Here is a 17,649-nt window from a genome sequence, read left to right on the forward strand (position 1 = left end):
TAGATCAAAGGATATCGCTTTAATTTTAGGATTAAATATTTAAAGAAACAACATAATTTAATTTTAATAGTTATATTTTTTGTGAGGAATAAGATATATTATGGTTATTAAAATTAAATGATGTCGTTTCGTCAAGTATTTGACGTCAAAATTAAAGTAATCATCATTTCGTCTAGTCTCGCGTAAAAAAATATACATCATGTTACTTATTGCATAATGAGTAACTTGACAAAAAAAATAACGTGCGATAATTTTATTCATTTTTAAAATATAATGCAATTAGATTATTAAGAACTTTTTTAGTATAAACAGCTAATTTTAAAAATTACTTTAAAATTTAGCTCATATAATTTTTACACATATTCAACTCTTATCGAATTTTTTTTAATACTGTATGACAATTTTCTTTTTTATGAGGGGATTATGTTCCTATTATTATTATTATTATTATTATTATTATTATTATTATTATTATTATTATTAAACCATCTATTATTTTTTTTCAATAATTATTGAACTGAATTAAAATAAAAAGTTGCTCCATATACTATAGAGCTCTTATTTTTATTTGGATAATGTTAGAGAGACAAAAAAAAAGTTAAAATTTGTCTTATTTAATATTTATTAATTATTGCAACAATTAATGAATACTAAATAAGATAAGTTATAATTGATTTTGGCTGATTTTCATTAATTATTAAATATTTCTGTTTTATTTTATATATGTTGTCACCGTTTAAAAAAAAATAGAAAGAAAAATACAATATATATTAATTCCGATTACTGTTATGAATTAAATACCGGATCCGATTCGAGTGATATTATTGGAGTCTGCATTAAAAGGAGTAAAAATTATTTGAACAAAAAAAGAAAATAGTAAAAATGGTTGAAATCAAATTTACCCTTTCTTGGAAAGAACAAGTAATAGATAGATGATATGCTAAGTTTCCAGTTTGCATAACATAGTTAAAAGGACAAGCAAACTTGAACTTTTGTGCCTCAACCTTTTCAGGTAGAAAAAATATAAGTAATTAATAATATTTTTAAATAATGTATAAATAATATAAATTAATAGAATTAAAAGAATAAATTTAATGAATAAATAATATTAAATTAGAATATAATATTTTTATATTTAATTAGTAATTATTCATGTTGTTCAAAATAATTATTATTTAATAGCATTTCCCTTTCAAGTATCAACTGCATTACACGGTACAAGAACAATGGAATCTTTCCTCAAATTAAGGGTAGATTAGGAATAATTGATTATTTAAATAAAATTCAGATGGTGCTCCAGATTAAGAATTGGCTTCTATATCCCATAATATCATTAGGCTATTATTTGATAAAATACACGCGGCCCTATGTGTAAAACTTATAGTTGATTACATATTCTATTTTATTTTATTTTATTTTAATTTTGGTAGTATAGAAGAATCAGCATTGAATTGTTGTCACACGAGTTCATTCTGTTAATTAATGTGCCATGAATGGAATCTTATGCATAGTTTAAGGATAAGCTAAGATTGTTGGCTTCTTGCCATGTTTTGAAATAATGCATGCAGGCCAACACCACTTTTCAACAAGATTTGACTCTTGTCGACATAATAGGTATTAAAATTGTTTGTTTTTAAACAATTATTTATACTCATTTTAATTTTATCATCAAATGGACAAATATATATACTATTTATATAAAAAAAATAAATGATCAAATGTATATATAATATTAAGAATTATTTTGAAAAAAAAAATAGAATAATACACGAACGGATAATGATAAATGTATGCTGATTGAAGTGAGAAAATAGTACATCAATTATTGTTGTATTCTTTTGATAAAAAAGGATTATCCAGTGATGCTTAATTAAAGTAGTAAAGCAAGATTTACTAATGATTCCAAAACAAGTTTCCCTAATCTCTTTAACACCTGCACAAATTTTCATTTCAAAGATTCCCCGAGTGATTTAATTAGTAAGGGTCTAATCTAAGAAAAGACATCCATGATGTCTCATTTTACTGTACGAAAATATTTGATAATAAAAAAATTAACTAAAAATAATAATTAATAAATATTAAATAAAATAAATTTTAAAGTTTTTTTCCTCTTTAACATAATCGTTTATTGTAACGTTTTCAACTAATTACTGTATAAAGATTCGGTTATTAGCGATCTTAGTATGTATTGAATAGTAATTAAAGATAGCAAGAGAAGGAAAAATACTATAACAAGTGTTTAATTAAAGATATTTTTTGAAGAGTCATCAAATGTTTTAAAAAATATAAAAAAAATTCAAAGTTTTTTAGGAGTTCAATATAATTGACTCTTTAAAATATATTCTTAGGTTACTCATTAATTATTAATAATAAAATCCCAATAAATATAGAAATTGAAACCCCTTTTTTAGGTCTAGATCACTAAGCTCTGTTGATCCTTTATTAATTGATCTCAATTAACTCAGATCAAGTCAATCCAGAATAAATGTAACTTAGTTAGTATACGAAGCTTGAAGTCCTCAAACAATTACTCCAATATGATATCTACACTTTGATCATTTGATTAGACTTTTAGGAAAGCGTAATTATCTCACCATTTGAGCCAACTTTTTTTTAGTGCTTGGAGTTAATAATTAAAGTGATGCTAAGGATTAGGAATATAATGGAGATAATTTCTTTCTTTTAAAGATATTTTAAGTAAAAAACTAGTTAAATTTAAACATAAATTATACCAGAACCTATTATATATAGATATATATATATTAGTTATCACTCTATTTAAAAGTAGTTCTAATAGTAATAGATTCAACAATTAATCTCTATGCTCAAATCATTTAATGAATAAGTCCAACTTCTATGTGTTGCTATCTCTAATAAACTTTTAATTTAATGCGTAAATATATAATTTTTTGACTTTCTGTTTTATATGAATTTTGTTTTTTTTTTTTTAAATTTTATTAGCGTTTTTTATTTTTCTACGTTCTCTTTTATCTCTGTTTTATCTATATTTTTTTTCTATATTCGCTTTATTCTCTGCGTTTTCTTCGTTCAAGATCAATACTCTTTATGTAATTTAAATATTTGGATCAAAATTTTTAAAATTAAGCTGTGAAATCAGCTTTGAACAGATATTTTATTTTCAAAGACAATGAATGATTTAAGTCCAAATTGTCAATTGAACCATCACGAATTGATTATTGTTTTGAATCGAATCAAGTGACTGAGGTGTAATTTGTAACACCCTTACTACCAAAATGTCATGCTTCTGGTTGCGCCACTCTGATAGCAAGAATATTATGACAGCATCCATATATTTAAATATAAAATATGAGCCTTTAACTTGAAACCGTATAGACCTTTCTTTAAAAAATAAGAAATACTTTTTTTTCTTTCTATAAATACGCCAACATATAAACCAATCACAGTCACAACTCCTATCCCCTCTTTACAAAAATATAATAATGATGGCAAGGAAAAATAATAACAAAGTTAATACAACAATATCACATAACCAAAAGTGCAATAATCTCTTCATAAGTTTCTTCGTCTGTTTTCTGAAAAGATAAGACTGTAGGGGGTGAGAATCTAACCACACGGTCTCATCAGAAAAGTTTAGAATTGTTATAAAAGGATATGCATATATAGAAAAGAATGAGTTTTAACTGTAGTGATCATCATTCGTCTTATGAATATTTTTGAACATAAAAAATTAATGATCCAAATTCCAAAAATCATATTTTAATTTATAAGATCCAATCAAACACAATATCTAAAAGATTTTGCTATATACCAAAGAACTGTTCTAACCTGTCTTATCAAGGCAATATAACTTGTCTAATTACGGCTTCCGGCCCAAATAGTCACGGTCTTAGACTCAAATATAATCAATCAACACTCAAATCACCATAATTCGAACCAACCAGTTACAATCATAAGTAATGAACTTCAAACACAAACAAGAGCAATTACAATAAGTATGACAATTAACAGTTAAACAGAAATATTCAAATAGATAAACCGAATACAATATGCACACCCAAACAATGTCACATAGATGCATATGATGCATACTTGTCCTACTGGCTATGACCTCATATATCAGTTAGATTGCTAGAATCTGACACATCCGTTAGCTAATCTAGACATTGTCTCTCTTGTGTATTCAGGGATATAGTGTCCGAAACACTCTCGAAATATAGTACCTGCCACATTGCTAGGATATAGTGCTCGTCACACTCTCGAGATATAATGTCTGCCACACTCCAGGATATAGTACCTGCCACACTTCTACACACCGAGAGAATATACTATCGGGGATATAGTGTCCAACACATTTTTGGGATACAGTGCCTGCCACACTTTTCAATCATAATCCTTATTAATCATAAACATGCAAGCAGGATTAGACCACCGTCCTTACCATTTCAGTGGTCACATTCCAATAATATTCACAATCAATCATACTCAAAATCATAATCAACCTCGATTTATAATTCTTTATAGGCTAACTAGCCGAACTTCCATAATCCTCCATTTTAATTTAAGGTGTTCCCAAAATTTTCAACTGTTATCTCAAAATTAAATGAGGTAAATCATAAACCAATTTCTCAACTTAACAAAATCATAGAACTCGTTTCTGTTTAACCTTAAATAATCAATTTCATTACTTTAAATTCATATCATACTTTTTTAATTTGAATCAACCAAATAAACTCACTTTTAAGTTAATCAAGTTCCCAAAATCAATTTCAATTTTATTCTTAAGTTTAAAACATTCTCGAAAGACTTAAAAATTATTCCATTTCACTAAATCAAATTTGAATACTTTAACTTCTCTAAAATGTCACAAAACAGAATTCTTCAATCAAATTTAGTCACTTTTAAATTCACTAAAAACTCCTCGAAATAAGCTTCAACTTCTTTTTAAATTTAAAAAAAAATTCTTTCCCAAAGAATTCAAATCATTTTTTATTCTCAATTGAAACATAATTGCTTATTTTTCAATAATACTTTAAAATTCGCTAAAACGCTTCAAATATATTATTTTTTTTAGTAAATTTAAATCAAATAAAATAATTCTTCTTTATTACTTAAGATTTCACCAACACTCCAAAAAAACATATTTCTTTAATTTTATTAATCAAGTAAAAATTTATTTTTGTTTAACCAATCAAGTTCGAACACTTTAAATTCTTTAAAAGCTTCTCTGAGGCTTAATTTTGTTATCAAAATTAACTAAACAAAATTTTAAAATAAAGTCTCTAGTTTATTTTTATATATAAAAATACCGATTTTCATTATTCTCATTATTCTATTTCACTTCAAGTATTTATAAAAATTTTGGTAGCATCTTTTTTAAAATTTGAACTTTACTACTTTTCAAAGATTCTCTCCAAACCATCTCTCAACAATTTCCAATGATTTCCAAAATCAAGCAATTCCTCAATATAAACATACAAAATCAGAGTTTTTAACATAAAACTATTTCTTAGTATAAACATACAAATCAGATTTAGATCAAACTTTCATTAACTACCACAATACCAACTCAATCAATCAATAATTCAATCAAGTAACACGTGTAAAGAAGTTGAAAAATTCTACAAAGATTATTATAAACTTGCAAGTTTTTCTACGAAAATTTAGAACACAAATAAGAAGAAAAATAAAATTAAAAACCAATTGATGTGCTTTAAATAGGAAAATTTAGTTTATACATGTTGATAGTTGTGCTAATATATGATTTATTTTTTGCAGTTGAACCTTTTAGATGGTGTATCAATGATACAGTCAATTTCCAGCCATTATTATGGGCAAATAATAAATTATCAATTCAGATATTCAAGAGAATAAGATAGACTTTTCGGTGTTTATCTAAGGCATTTCGGTGTTTTGCAATACAACTTTGGTGCAATTTATGTAATATTTTTATTTTTTAATGGAAATGAGATTTATTTTTTATATTTTCTTTTTTTTTTCTATTTACCATGTTACTGATTGTTTTGAAATTAGTTTCTTCAATTTTTTTTAAGAGATTTATTTATTTTAAATATACAATACACAGACAATTTAATAATTAAGTACTGTAGAAATTCAATCTGCATAATTTTTATATCTCCTAATAAAAATTTACAAAAAAAATTGTGAGCATTTTCTCGGTGTTTATTTGAATAATTTTGATGTTTTTGGTTAGTAATTCTGTATATTACAAAAAATTTTCATCTTTTTTTGTAATTTTATGAACCTGGATTCATTCTGATTAATAAAATTTTAATACAGTATAGACAGGTGAAGTTTAACCTTGTAAAAAAATTTTATGAAAAGTTTAAATTGAATATTTACAAAGATACAAAGTATATGTTTGTTAATTCAAAATTGGACACACAATTTAAAACAACATTAAAGAGATACTATTAACAGTTTACATTATACAGTCTATTGACTTTCTTTATCTCTTGATGTAACAATTTACATTATACAATCTATTAATAATAAGAACTTTTTATATTTTAGTTCTACTTTTTTGTGGTGCTCCTCTCAACAATTTTTTATTGTCATTTTTTTTATAAAGAATAAAAAAATAGGTTCATAGATAACAACAACACCAAGTGCACCTCAATTTACATGAAATACATTGAAATATAAAGCAAATACACCACTATTATTTTTTTTATTACAATTTACATCACACAATGTTAGTTAAAAAAGACATGCAACTCAATCAAACATGCACAAAATGATAGTAGAATGACTACAACAAACGTATATGGGTTAGTTACAACTAGGGATGGCAAACGGGTCTAAACTCGCCGGTCCTACCCGTGTAACCCGCCAAAAAAGGCTGGCCGGGTTAAAAAATTGAGACCACCACACTTTGAAAGCCCGCATAACTTCACCGCTTAAACCGCGGGCTTTAGTCAATGGGAGGAAGGGCCCAGCACTTTTTTTTCTAGGGACATTTTTTGAAAATGTTTTAATTTAGTATTTTACGTTTGCTTGATTATGTTTTAAACTTGTAGATGTTTAATTATATATTTTGGACAATGTTTATTTTGCTTTGGACAATATTGGCTTTATTATTTTGTTTCAAAAAACTTGGTTTATGATTATGTTTATTACATATTTATAATTTTAAAAACTTTAATGTTTGTGAATTTAGAAATTATATATTTATTAAAATAGTTATAAAATTATATATATATTGTTTAATATTTAATAGTAAAAAAAAAGAGGTTTGACGGGATTGACCCGCCAACCCGCTGTTAGGCGGGGCAGGCTTCTCCGTTTGCCACCCCTAGTTACAACAAATTCATGAACAAAATTCCTTAAAATGGATAAAAACACATACAAATTACTCAAATATGTAATAAAAAAAACTCCAGAAGCACTGCACAACATTCTATTACCTAGTTACAACAAAAAAAGGACAACAACACCAGGTGAACCTCAAATCACATAAAATACACCAAAACTTCTCACCCATTTCTTCTTCTTCCTTATCATCATTTTCTTCTTTTCTTATTTCACATTCTTATAATTCTTCTTGTTTTATCCTCTTAACAAAAAATAAAAGGAAAAAATCAAACAAAGAAAAAAAGACATACATAATGCTGCCAAAAATCATCAGAAAAATGATGAGAAAAAAAATGCAATAATTGTATGCAGAGAAAAAGAAAAAAAAGCGCAAAGAGAAGAAGAAGAAGTGCCGCTCAGAGTTGAGAGCGCGTATACACGTTCTCCCTAATGAAATTGGTTTTTGTTAGATTTAAACCAACTAAAAACACAACAATTGTATGCAGAGAAGAAGAAGGAATTTGAAGAAAAAGAAAAAAAAACGCGAACGAAGAAGAAGTGCTGCTGAGAGTTGGAGTGCGTATACACGTTCTGTTCTCCCTAATGTAATTGGTTTTTGTTAGATTAAAACCAACTTGATTAGATTTGGTTGCCAAAAAAACTGGGCTATGCTACACGTCTAAGTATTTTTTTCATCCAAGTTTTGTCCAAGTAGGTCCAACACCAACAAAAATTACTCTCATTAAAAGATCGTCGTTACACGCGCTTTATCTTGTTCTCTTCTCCCGCGCTTCTTCTTCTTTCAAATACACGGATACGTCATCTTTTTCTTCTTTCAAATTCACGTATACATCCTCCTCCTCTTCCTCTTTTGTTATCGTCATCACCAACAACACCAACATTTTGCTATTGGATTATTTTTTCAATTGAATTGAATGGAATGCAATTGCTAAATTGAATTGAATTGAATTGAATGGAAGCAAGTGTTCTGAATCTAAATTGAATTGAATTGATAATCTCTAAATTGCAGACAGAGAAATTTTGAATTTGACTTTATATAATGAATTCTGTTTCGTTCATTCAGTACTATATAATTGTTTCACCATGAGTACGTGTTCGGTTCATTATGCAGAAAGCTGTTTGAATTTGATTTTGTATAATGAATTATGTTTCATTCATTCAGTACTGTACAACTGTTTCATCATGAGTACGTGTTCGGTTCATTATGCAGAAAGCTGTTCGAATTTGATTTTATATAGTGGATTATGTTTCGTTCACTCAATACTGTACAATTGTTTCACCATAAGTACGTGTTTGGTTCATTATGCAGAAAGCTGTTCGGATTTGATTTTATATAATGGATTATATTTTGTTCACTCAGTACTGTACAATTGTTTCACCATGAGTACTATGTTCGGTTCATTATGCAGAAAGCTATTTGAATTTGATTTTATATAATGGATTATGTTTCGTTCACTCAGTACTGTACAATTGTTTCACCATGAGTACGTGTTCGGTTCATTATGTAGAAAGCTGTTCAAATTTGGTTTTATATAATGGATTATGTTTCGTTCACTCAATCCTATACAATTGTTTCACCATGAGTACATGTTCGGTTCATTTATGTTCTACACAATTTAAAACTCTTCCTCCTCACCTTCTATTGCTTCTTCACCAGGGAGAGAAGGAGGAAAAGACAAAAAGATACAGCAGCAACAACAACAAAAGAATGACGATAAAAAGAAAACATGTGAAGAAGAAGGAACGCGAAAAAGGTGGAGAATGAGGAGGAGGAGGAACGCGAAGAAGAAGGCAAAGAAAAAGACGATCCGTGCGTAAACGAGCGTGACAAGAAAAAGAAGAAGCGCGGGAAAGAAGAGAAGAAGAAGAAGAAGAGAAGAAGCATAAAGAAAGAAGAAAGCGGAAAAAAATGCATGACTTAAAATTGTTTGAATGAACTTGGACGTCAAAATTACTTAGATGTGAAAAATATCTCAAAAAAACTTAAATGTGTAATAAAATTGTAGATTAAATAATAACATAATAAATATAAAATTTAAATTTAATCATAAAGAAAACCCTAAACAAACAAACTCAAATCTTCAATTTAAATTCAAATAATAACTATGATAAAGGTATTACACGATTCTTTCTATCATATATAAATTAACAAAAATATTATATAATACTAAAAATTAATTATTAAATTAATTATTATATATTTATGTATAAATATATAATTTATTTTAAATATATTTTATATTAATAATTAATTTGATAACTAATTTTTGTATGTATGTAATAGAGCTGGCTTTAGAAAATTACCAACCCCTTTTATGCAAATCACACATTTATATAAATTTTTATCCTTATTTATTAAATGAATAAATAACTATTTATATCTATGAAAGATAAAAAAATTGACATATGTATCTACACTAAATTAAAATTAAACTTATATCCATGGAAGATGTTATCTGTGTGACAAAAGTATCTTATCTTTGAAGAATTAAAGCACCACATAAGATATTTTTGTCACATAAAATACATCTTGTGTGAATACAAATTTCATTAGTTTTAATATAGTATAAAAATATATGTCAATATTTTTATTTTTTATGAATACAAATAGTCATTTATTCTTTATTGAATTAAACAAGAATTTGTTTTAAGAAGAGTAAATATTAATTCTCATATTTATCAATTTTCTTAAAAGACAATGCGGTTGCCATCCGTATCCACTAACACCGTTAGCCATATTTGCTTTTCGGAGAAGTGAAAAGTGAGAACTGAGAACTCAACCCAAGGCAGCCGAATATAACGACATTACCTACGTGATACCGTTAAATGAATTATATGTCCGTTTTGTACCAACACCAAGTTGTGTAGGTTTAGGACAACTCAATTCCTTTTCTTCCTTCCAAACAATGTCGTGTTGGAGGGGGTGTTTATGTTTTGCTAGGTACTTCCAGACCAAACTAAACTATACAATATGTGATAAATCTGAGTTTTGTGTCAAAAGTGTAGACACCAAATATTAGCCATTTTATCTTTGGCAAATGAACCATAAAAACAATTCTAACGGGATACTTTTTTTTTTAATATCACTTTTGATTTTTACAATAACTCAGCTGATTTGAAATTAAAATTTATATTAAATATAATCTTTGAAATAATATGAATATCAGTAAACAAATATTATATCATTTTAAAGAAAGACCAATATAATGAAACTACTTATATATCCATTAAATTTATTAAATAAACATTATAATGTTGTTAATAAATTAAAATGAAATCAAGTATTAGGATGAATCTCATATTGAAAATCAAATTAATTTTTATAATATATGATCCCACTTATTTATGAAATATTTATGTGATATCTTATAAGATCCAAAATAAAATTAAACTAAAATCAAAACTTAGAGATGCTCTAAGATTAGGCTGATTTTTTTAGATATGATGTTAGGGTGTGTGTAATGCGGGAATATGATGATTATAGGTTATTTACACTGGTATGGCGGCGGTGAGTTTTTGGCATTTAGGGGGAAGAAATCGGTGGCACCGATTTGAGGTAGGGGAAATCGGTGGTACCGATTTGTGTGAGAGATGAAGAAAATCGGTGGGACCGATTTGTGGAAGGGGAGGATGTTGGGTATGAAATCGGTGCCACCGATTTGTTTGTGGTCTAAATTTTTTTTTAATCCGGGATCAGAAATCGGTCCCACCGATTTGGGTGTGCAGCGGTCGGTCCCTCCGATTTGCCATTACTCAACACAAAAACGGATGTTGGTATCACAGAAGCCCCATTTCTTCCTCGTTCGCACTCTTCTCCTCTCTTCTCTTCTCTTCTCTTCTCTGATTCTTGTCTTTCATTTGGGTAAAAAAAATATCTGAGGCTGGGAATAGATAGTGATATGGATGATAGAGTTGTATTGAAGATTTATTACTACGGGCAGATCTTATTACAAACATATGAGGGAGTTCAATTCGTGTGTGAAAATCCATTAGATGTTGTTATTCCATTCACATTGTCATTTGAGGAGTTGAAAGGTGTGATTTGTGAGAAGATAGGCACGCAAAGATGTAGGAGAATATCGTGTATTTTGTACAGGTATCCTTTACCTGTGTTTGGCGGGTTTGTTCAATTTCAAACCAAGTATGTGATGGACGAAGCGAGTATGCAGGAAATGTTTTCAATGTACATGGAAAATCGCCACCGAACATCGTGCATCGAGTTATATATTGAGTTTGAGCAATCTGAAGCAGACCGTAACATTGAGTTGGAAGATTATAATAGTGAAAGCGAAGATGAATTTGAAAGTAACTATGAGATCGTCGGTCCAGGCGAGGACGAAGAAGAAGCTGTCGGCGACATGAACGCAGATGTGGCGGAAGTTGCAAATGCACTAGCAAACCCGCATCCGTTTCAAGAGCCTTCTTTCATGCGGTCGTTGGATTTGGGGGCCATGCACGCACCGGAGTTTCCGGAATATATGAATACAGGTGCGTAAACCTAGCTAGCTACGTGAATCTCTGAGTTGCTGTTTATGTAGATAGAATAGAGAAAAATAAGACTATAACGATCTTACCTAGTAAAGTATGTTTATTAATTGAGTTGTAATGAAGGACTTCTTACTGAGTACATAATGAAGCATTTGTTACTTTTGATGTATGTAGCCCCTCCTGTTGTGGCGGATGGTGAGTTCACAGTGGGGATGGAATTCAGCTCAAGGGAGGCAGTAATCAAGGCAATGAAAGATTATACCATCCGGAGAGGTGTGGACTATCGGGTATATGAGTCGGAACCGACGACATTCTATGCCAAATGTATAGAATATGGGAATGGTTGTGACTGGTTGATCCGGGTAACCAAAATGCAGAAGAAGTACTGTTGGGAGATAAGGAGGTACAATGGAAGTCATACTTGTACCAGGTCTACTATTTCTCAAGACCATTCGAAGCTGGATTCCAAGACAGTTGCGGAAGCAATAAAGCCGTTGGTAGAGGTTGACCCGTCTATAAAGGTAAAATCTGTAATTGCTGATATCCAGTCAAAGTTTAACTACACCATCAGTTATCGCAAGGCTTGGTTAGCAAAGCAGCAGGCGGTCGAATCAATTTTCGGAAGTTGGGAAGCATCGTATGAAGCTTTGCCGATATGGTTTGAGGCCATGTGCCACAAAGAGCCATCAGCAGTGGTTCACTTTGAAACAATGCCAGCTTACCAGGGGGATGATTTGGTTCCTGATATACGTGTTCTACATAGAGTCTTCTGGAGTTATTACCCCTGTATAAGGGCCTTCAGACACTGCAAGCCAGTGGTGCAGGTGGACGGGACTCATTTGTATGGAAAATACAAGGGTTGTTTATTGGTTGCAGTGTCACAAGATGGTAATAACAACATCGTGCCTATTGCATTTGCCATAGTGGAGGGAGAGACTTCTGATGCATGGCACTTTTTTCTGAGCAACCTGCGTCAACATGTGGTGACCCGTGATGGTGTCGGACTAATCTCCGATCGACACGATTCGATTAGGTCAGCTATTGAACGAAGTAATGGGGCGTGGTCTCCTCCAAGAGCTTTCCATATGTTTTGCATCAGGCATATTGAGTCCAACTTCTTGAGGAAGTTCAAAGCACCTTACCTGCAGAAGCGTATCGTCAACATTGGTAAGTTTGTATACAATGAACTTTTAATTTATTGTAAGCATGATCAAATAGACTGGTGTTCATAGCTGACTGAATGTTTTTCATAGGATATTCAAGGACGACCAGGGAGTACCAGATGCGTTATGAACGATTAAAGGAACGGGGTGAGGCATACACCAATTGGCTTGATCGGATCCCTCGTGAGCAGTATGCTTTGGCATTTGATGGTGGTTACCGATGGGGTCACATGACCACCAATCTTGTGGAATGTATCAACTCCGTCCTAAAGGGTGCACGCAATCTCCCAGTCACTGCACTTGTTAAGGCGACATTTTACAGGCTGAATGAGTTGTTCACTAGGAAAAGAGCTGAGGCTGAAGCCCGAATCAGTGCTGGACTTATGTTCTCTGAGATGGTGACAACCAAGCTGAATGCAAATCAACGAGCTTCAGGTAACATACAGGTGAGCTGTTTTGATAGAGAAAATGAAGTCTTCGAAGTACGCGAGATGCCTAGTGGGGTTGAGTATGCAGTTGACCTGCGCCACTATCGGTGTGATTGTGGTGAATTCCAGGTTGACCGAATTCCGTGTAGGCACGTGTTTGCGTGTTGTGCAAATCAGAGGTTGGATTGGAAAGTGTTCGTTAATGACGTTTACAAGATGGACCAAATTCGAAGAGTATACAGGGCTAGGTTTCGACCACTGGGAAATCCGGCAACGTGGCCTGCTTATCATGGACCTAGATTCGTTGGAAACCCGTTCCTAAGACGGGTTGCCAAGGGCCGGCCGAAGATGACCCGCTTCTTGAATGAGATGGACACCCGTATGTTGCGTCGCCCGAGGCGATGCAAGCAATGCGGTGCAGAGGGCCATAGTCGCGGTAGATGTCGTCAAAGTGGTAGCTCGGGGATTGCCAGGAATCGGCGCTAGAAATGGTAGCCGAATCCAAGCCCAACTTACCAACAGTTATTATTATTTATTATTACTATTATTATTATTATTATTATTATTATTATTATTATTATTATAAACCAAACAACATACTAGTTTTTTATTATTATTACTATTATTCTAACAGTATATATACTAATTCTATTATTAATCATAATAATTAACGATCATAAATAAATTAACTAATAAAATTTTCATTATTAATCGTTACAGTTAATTAAATTCGATTACTAATACTGACAGTAACAACAACAATATATTAATATCTCCCTATTTCAATTTATTAGGTACAGATTTTCTTTTCTTTTTTTTTTACTGTACTATTTTTTCAAATATTTTTTTTTCCTTTTTCTTACATTAAAATACACACTACCCAGAGATCCAGAGACCTTCATCTTCATCACCATTACAAACAAAATAGCCACAAACATTCATCTCAACAAACAAACATTCATCTCATCTCCATACATACATACATACATACAAGGTTTATTCCTATTTTTATTTCTATTTCTAACCACCTAATAATAAAATACATACATATATGTTTAATTTCTAATTCCTACTTATAATAAAATCTAAAATTATCACTATCATTATCATTAAATAAAATTATGAAAAAAAAACTTACATGATTTGGATCTCCAAGATAATTAACAATATGAAGCTCCGGTTGATTTACTTCCTTAGTTTTCCTTTTTTTTGGCATTTTTTTTTCCTCTTTCGCTGATCTGGTGGTGGTCCAACAATGGGGGTTGTGTGGGGTTGAGAGGAAGAAGAAAGGAAAAGTTGAGAGTGAAAGAGAGAGTGTTCGAGAGTGAAAGAGAGAGAGAGAGGGGTATAGGGGGATAAGGTCACGGGTGCACCGCGGGAGCCACCTGCATGCGCGACATGTGGCAACGGGCTATCAATCGGTGCCACCGATTTCGGCACCTCCCTCTCCCACAAATCGGTGCCACCGTTTTCTCCCTCTCCCACAAATCGGTGCCACCGTTTTCCTTCCCCCCAATCGGTGCCACCGATTTCTTCACATGTGCCGTCACAACTCCGTCAAACACCCCAAACCCCCATAACGCCGCACATCACCTACGCCATCCCCATATCAAAATTAAAAAACTCCTAAGATTAAAGTAAAAATTTGGGAATCAACTTTTCTTTCTTTCTCTTGTTGATTGGAAGCGAATTAGAATTAATTCCTGGACTGTTTGTGACCAACACTCAAATTCAAGAGTTTTTTAATATCGTTATTGGTTAAACTTCCAATCACACAACCCTAGATTGAAGGGTTAAATGGAACGTAAATTGTTACATGAATTAGATTCATAAAAATGTACCTTTCCGTTTTTGAGCTGAAACAACCAAATACACCATATAAAAACCACCTGGATCAGAACATTTCAGTGGAGTTAGCCTGATGCCTTGATCCTCTAACAATATTATTATAATATAACGTTCCTATATTTAGAAGACAGAATTCAGAAATATTATTAAACATAGTTATGAAAAAAAAAAAACCAGTCGGTAATAAGTCATTCCTTGAAGAATGGATCAAAATTAGAAAATTAGGGTATAAGATACACCAAAAAGAGCTTGTAAGTTTTTTTAATAAATATATAATACATACATTAAAAACTTAGGAATTGGTAGGAAATCAAACAAGATGTGTAGGAGATCAGAGAAGATGAATGATACGGTGAATACATATAATGCATGTATGGTTAGATTGATGGATAGTGGAGTAGTAAGTGGATGAGAGTAACAGAATAAGCAACATGTTTGTTTAGTAGTGAGGAGTGGGAAATGGAAAGGGTCCTTGGCACTTGGCAGGTGTTGAAAGGACAAGAATGAATGAATCAGCAACAGTAAGGTTGCAACACCACCATAACAATAACACCAAAACCTTGCCATTGTCCATCACATTCAATCACCCGTACCATTATTTACTTAAACAAACATACCTAATCTTATTTAATTCCTTTTTTATTGTCATCACCTACTCATATATCAATATATCATCATGGTCCCTCAAATATTACAGAAGCACAAAGTAGATGATCCTCCCAAACAAGCTCGACCCGTTCTCATCGTTCAATGAATATCGTATTTGGAAGAGATAGTTAAGGGTCAAAGACCCTCATCCATCATGGTCATATAATTATAATTAAAAAGTAATAAAATTACATTATTTGCATTAATGAACAAACTTAACTACCTTAACTAAATTACCAAGCTCCCCCCACACAAGCCCACAATCCTGCAAACAAAAATTAAAACCTGACCTCATGACAGCAATAATAATTTCATTAAACCCCAAAATTAAAAAAGAAACCCAAAAAGGAAGAAGAGATAATCTCATTCTACATACATCCAAAGAGAGGAAGAGGATTCAATTAGATCGAGATGATCACGGTTTTGTTCTGTTGTTTAGAATTTATACTTTTGAATCAGTGATCAAGAGCATTAGGGCCAGTACAGTAATTCAGAACGTGGCTCCACACCCACTGAACCAGATACTTACGCCTGATGCCATTCATGTTATACGTGGCACCATCGTGAGCGTCCAATACCTGACCCGTGTAAGATCCTCCCCCTCCAGTACCGTAGATCCCCTCGCAGAGATCCGCAATCTCAACGGGGAACGTCGGGTCCTGACCCGCATACCAAGCATTAGCTAACGGGTTCGTTGCAAGCTCCGCCATCTCATGTCCGATCACGCTGATCATTCCGTCAACTCCAACGTCGCCGTTCGGGGACTTAAACGGTTTCATGTTGGGAATGTAGGCGGGCACGGCGAACGGGTAGGCACACTGCCCGGGGCAGAGCTTCTCGGAGTTTCCAACCCAAGCATATGGAAGCGTGTAACCAACCAAAGAGGGGAAAGTGAAGTAGTGGAAACCGCACACTGACGTGCAGAAATCTTGAACGTAAACGTCATCCGCGGTTAGGAGGAGGTACAGTCCGCTGCGAGGGTTGATCGGTAACGGTTTAGTTCTGGCGGTTATGGCGCTCTTGATGACGGACTGGATCGACAGCCGCGTCAGGGACTTGCCATGGGAGTAGAACCGATCGTTCTTCTCCTGGCCGAGCCGAACGGATTTTGAGATGTTGGCGCCGGTTTGGTCCGTGTAGAGTTGGACGGTGCGCCACCACGCCGCCACGGAGGGGTGAGGGGAGTTCACGGCGGAGATCGAGTTGATGAACTCGCGGATGATCTTCTTCTGGTTGCGCTCCCAGCGGCCGTACCAGATTGTGTGCACCGTGATGTTGGTGGTGAGGACGGGGCCCATGTGGTACCGGAGCTTCACGAACTCCGATGAACCTTCGTACTTCTTTGAGTCGCCGAATGCGTAATCGGAGACGTTCATTCTGTTGGCGTTCTGCGGCCACGGCCTCCACGCCGCCGCCGGATCCGCCGCGAACAGAACCACCAACACCAAGATGGCGACATTGGAGTGAACCGCCGTGTTCATTTTAAATTTGTTTTAGTGAATGGGAAAATGAGGTAGCTGAGGGGAGTGAAGGAGTGAGCTCAGAAGCTGAGAGAGCTCCCAAGTACAAAACGTGAGTGATTAAGTGGATGAACTTCCTTTATACACACATATTCACTTTTCATTGTTTGTTTTTTTCAAATTATTTTCAGGAAATTTGAAAAAAAAAAAAGAGAGAGAAACAAACAACGACGAGTAGTAAAAAATTAAAGAAAATTGGGGAAAGGAATAATGGAGTATTGTTTTTGGGGACATTGATTT

At 32.6% G+C, this 17,649-nt stretch overlaps 1 protein-coding gene across 1 annotated transcript; it reads right to left on the minus strand.

The window, feature by feature from the left end:
• Positions 1-16,001: 16,001 nt before the first annotated feature.
• LOC112789475 (protein EXORDIUM-like 3) lies at positions 16,002-17,649 on the minus strand. Its single transcript, XM_025831392.3, has one exon. The coding sequence runs from the start codon at positions 17,368-17,370 to the stop codon at positions 16,345-16,347; it is 1,026 nt and encodes a 341-aa protein (XP_025687177.1). The 5' UTR covers positions 17,371-17,649; the 3' UTR covers positions 16,002-16,344.

Source organism: Arachis hypogaea, chromosome 3 (assembly GCF_003086295.3).
Source record: "Arachis hypogaea cultivar Tifrunner chromosome 3, arahy.Tifrunner.gnm2.J5K5, whole genome shotgun sequence".
In the NCBI taxonomy this organism is placed as follows: Eukaryota; Viridiplantae; Streptophyta; class Magnoliopsida; order Fabales; family Fabaceae; genus Arachis; species Arachis hypogaea.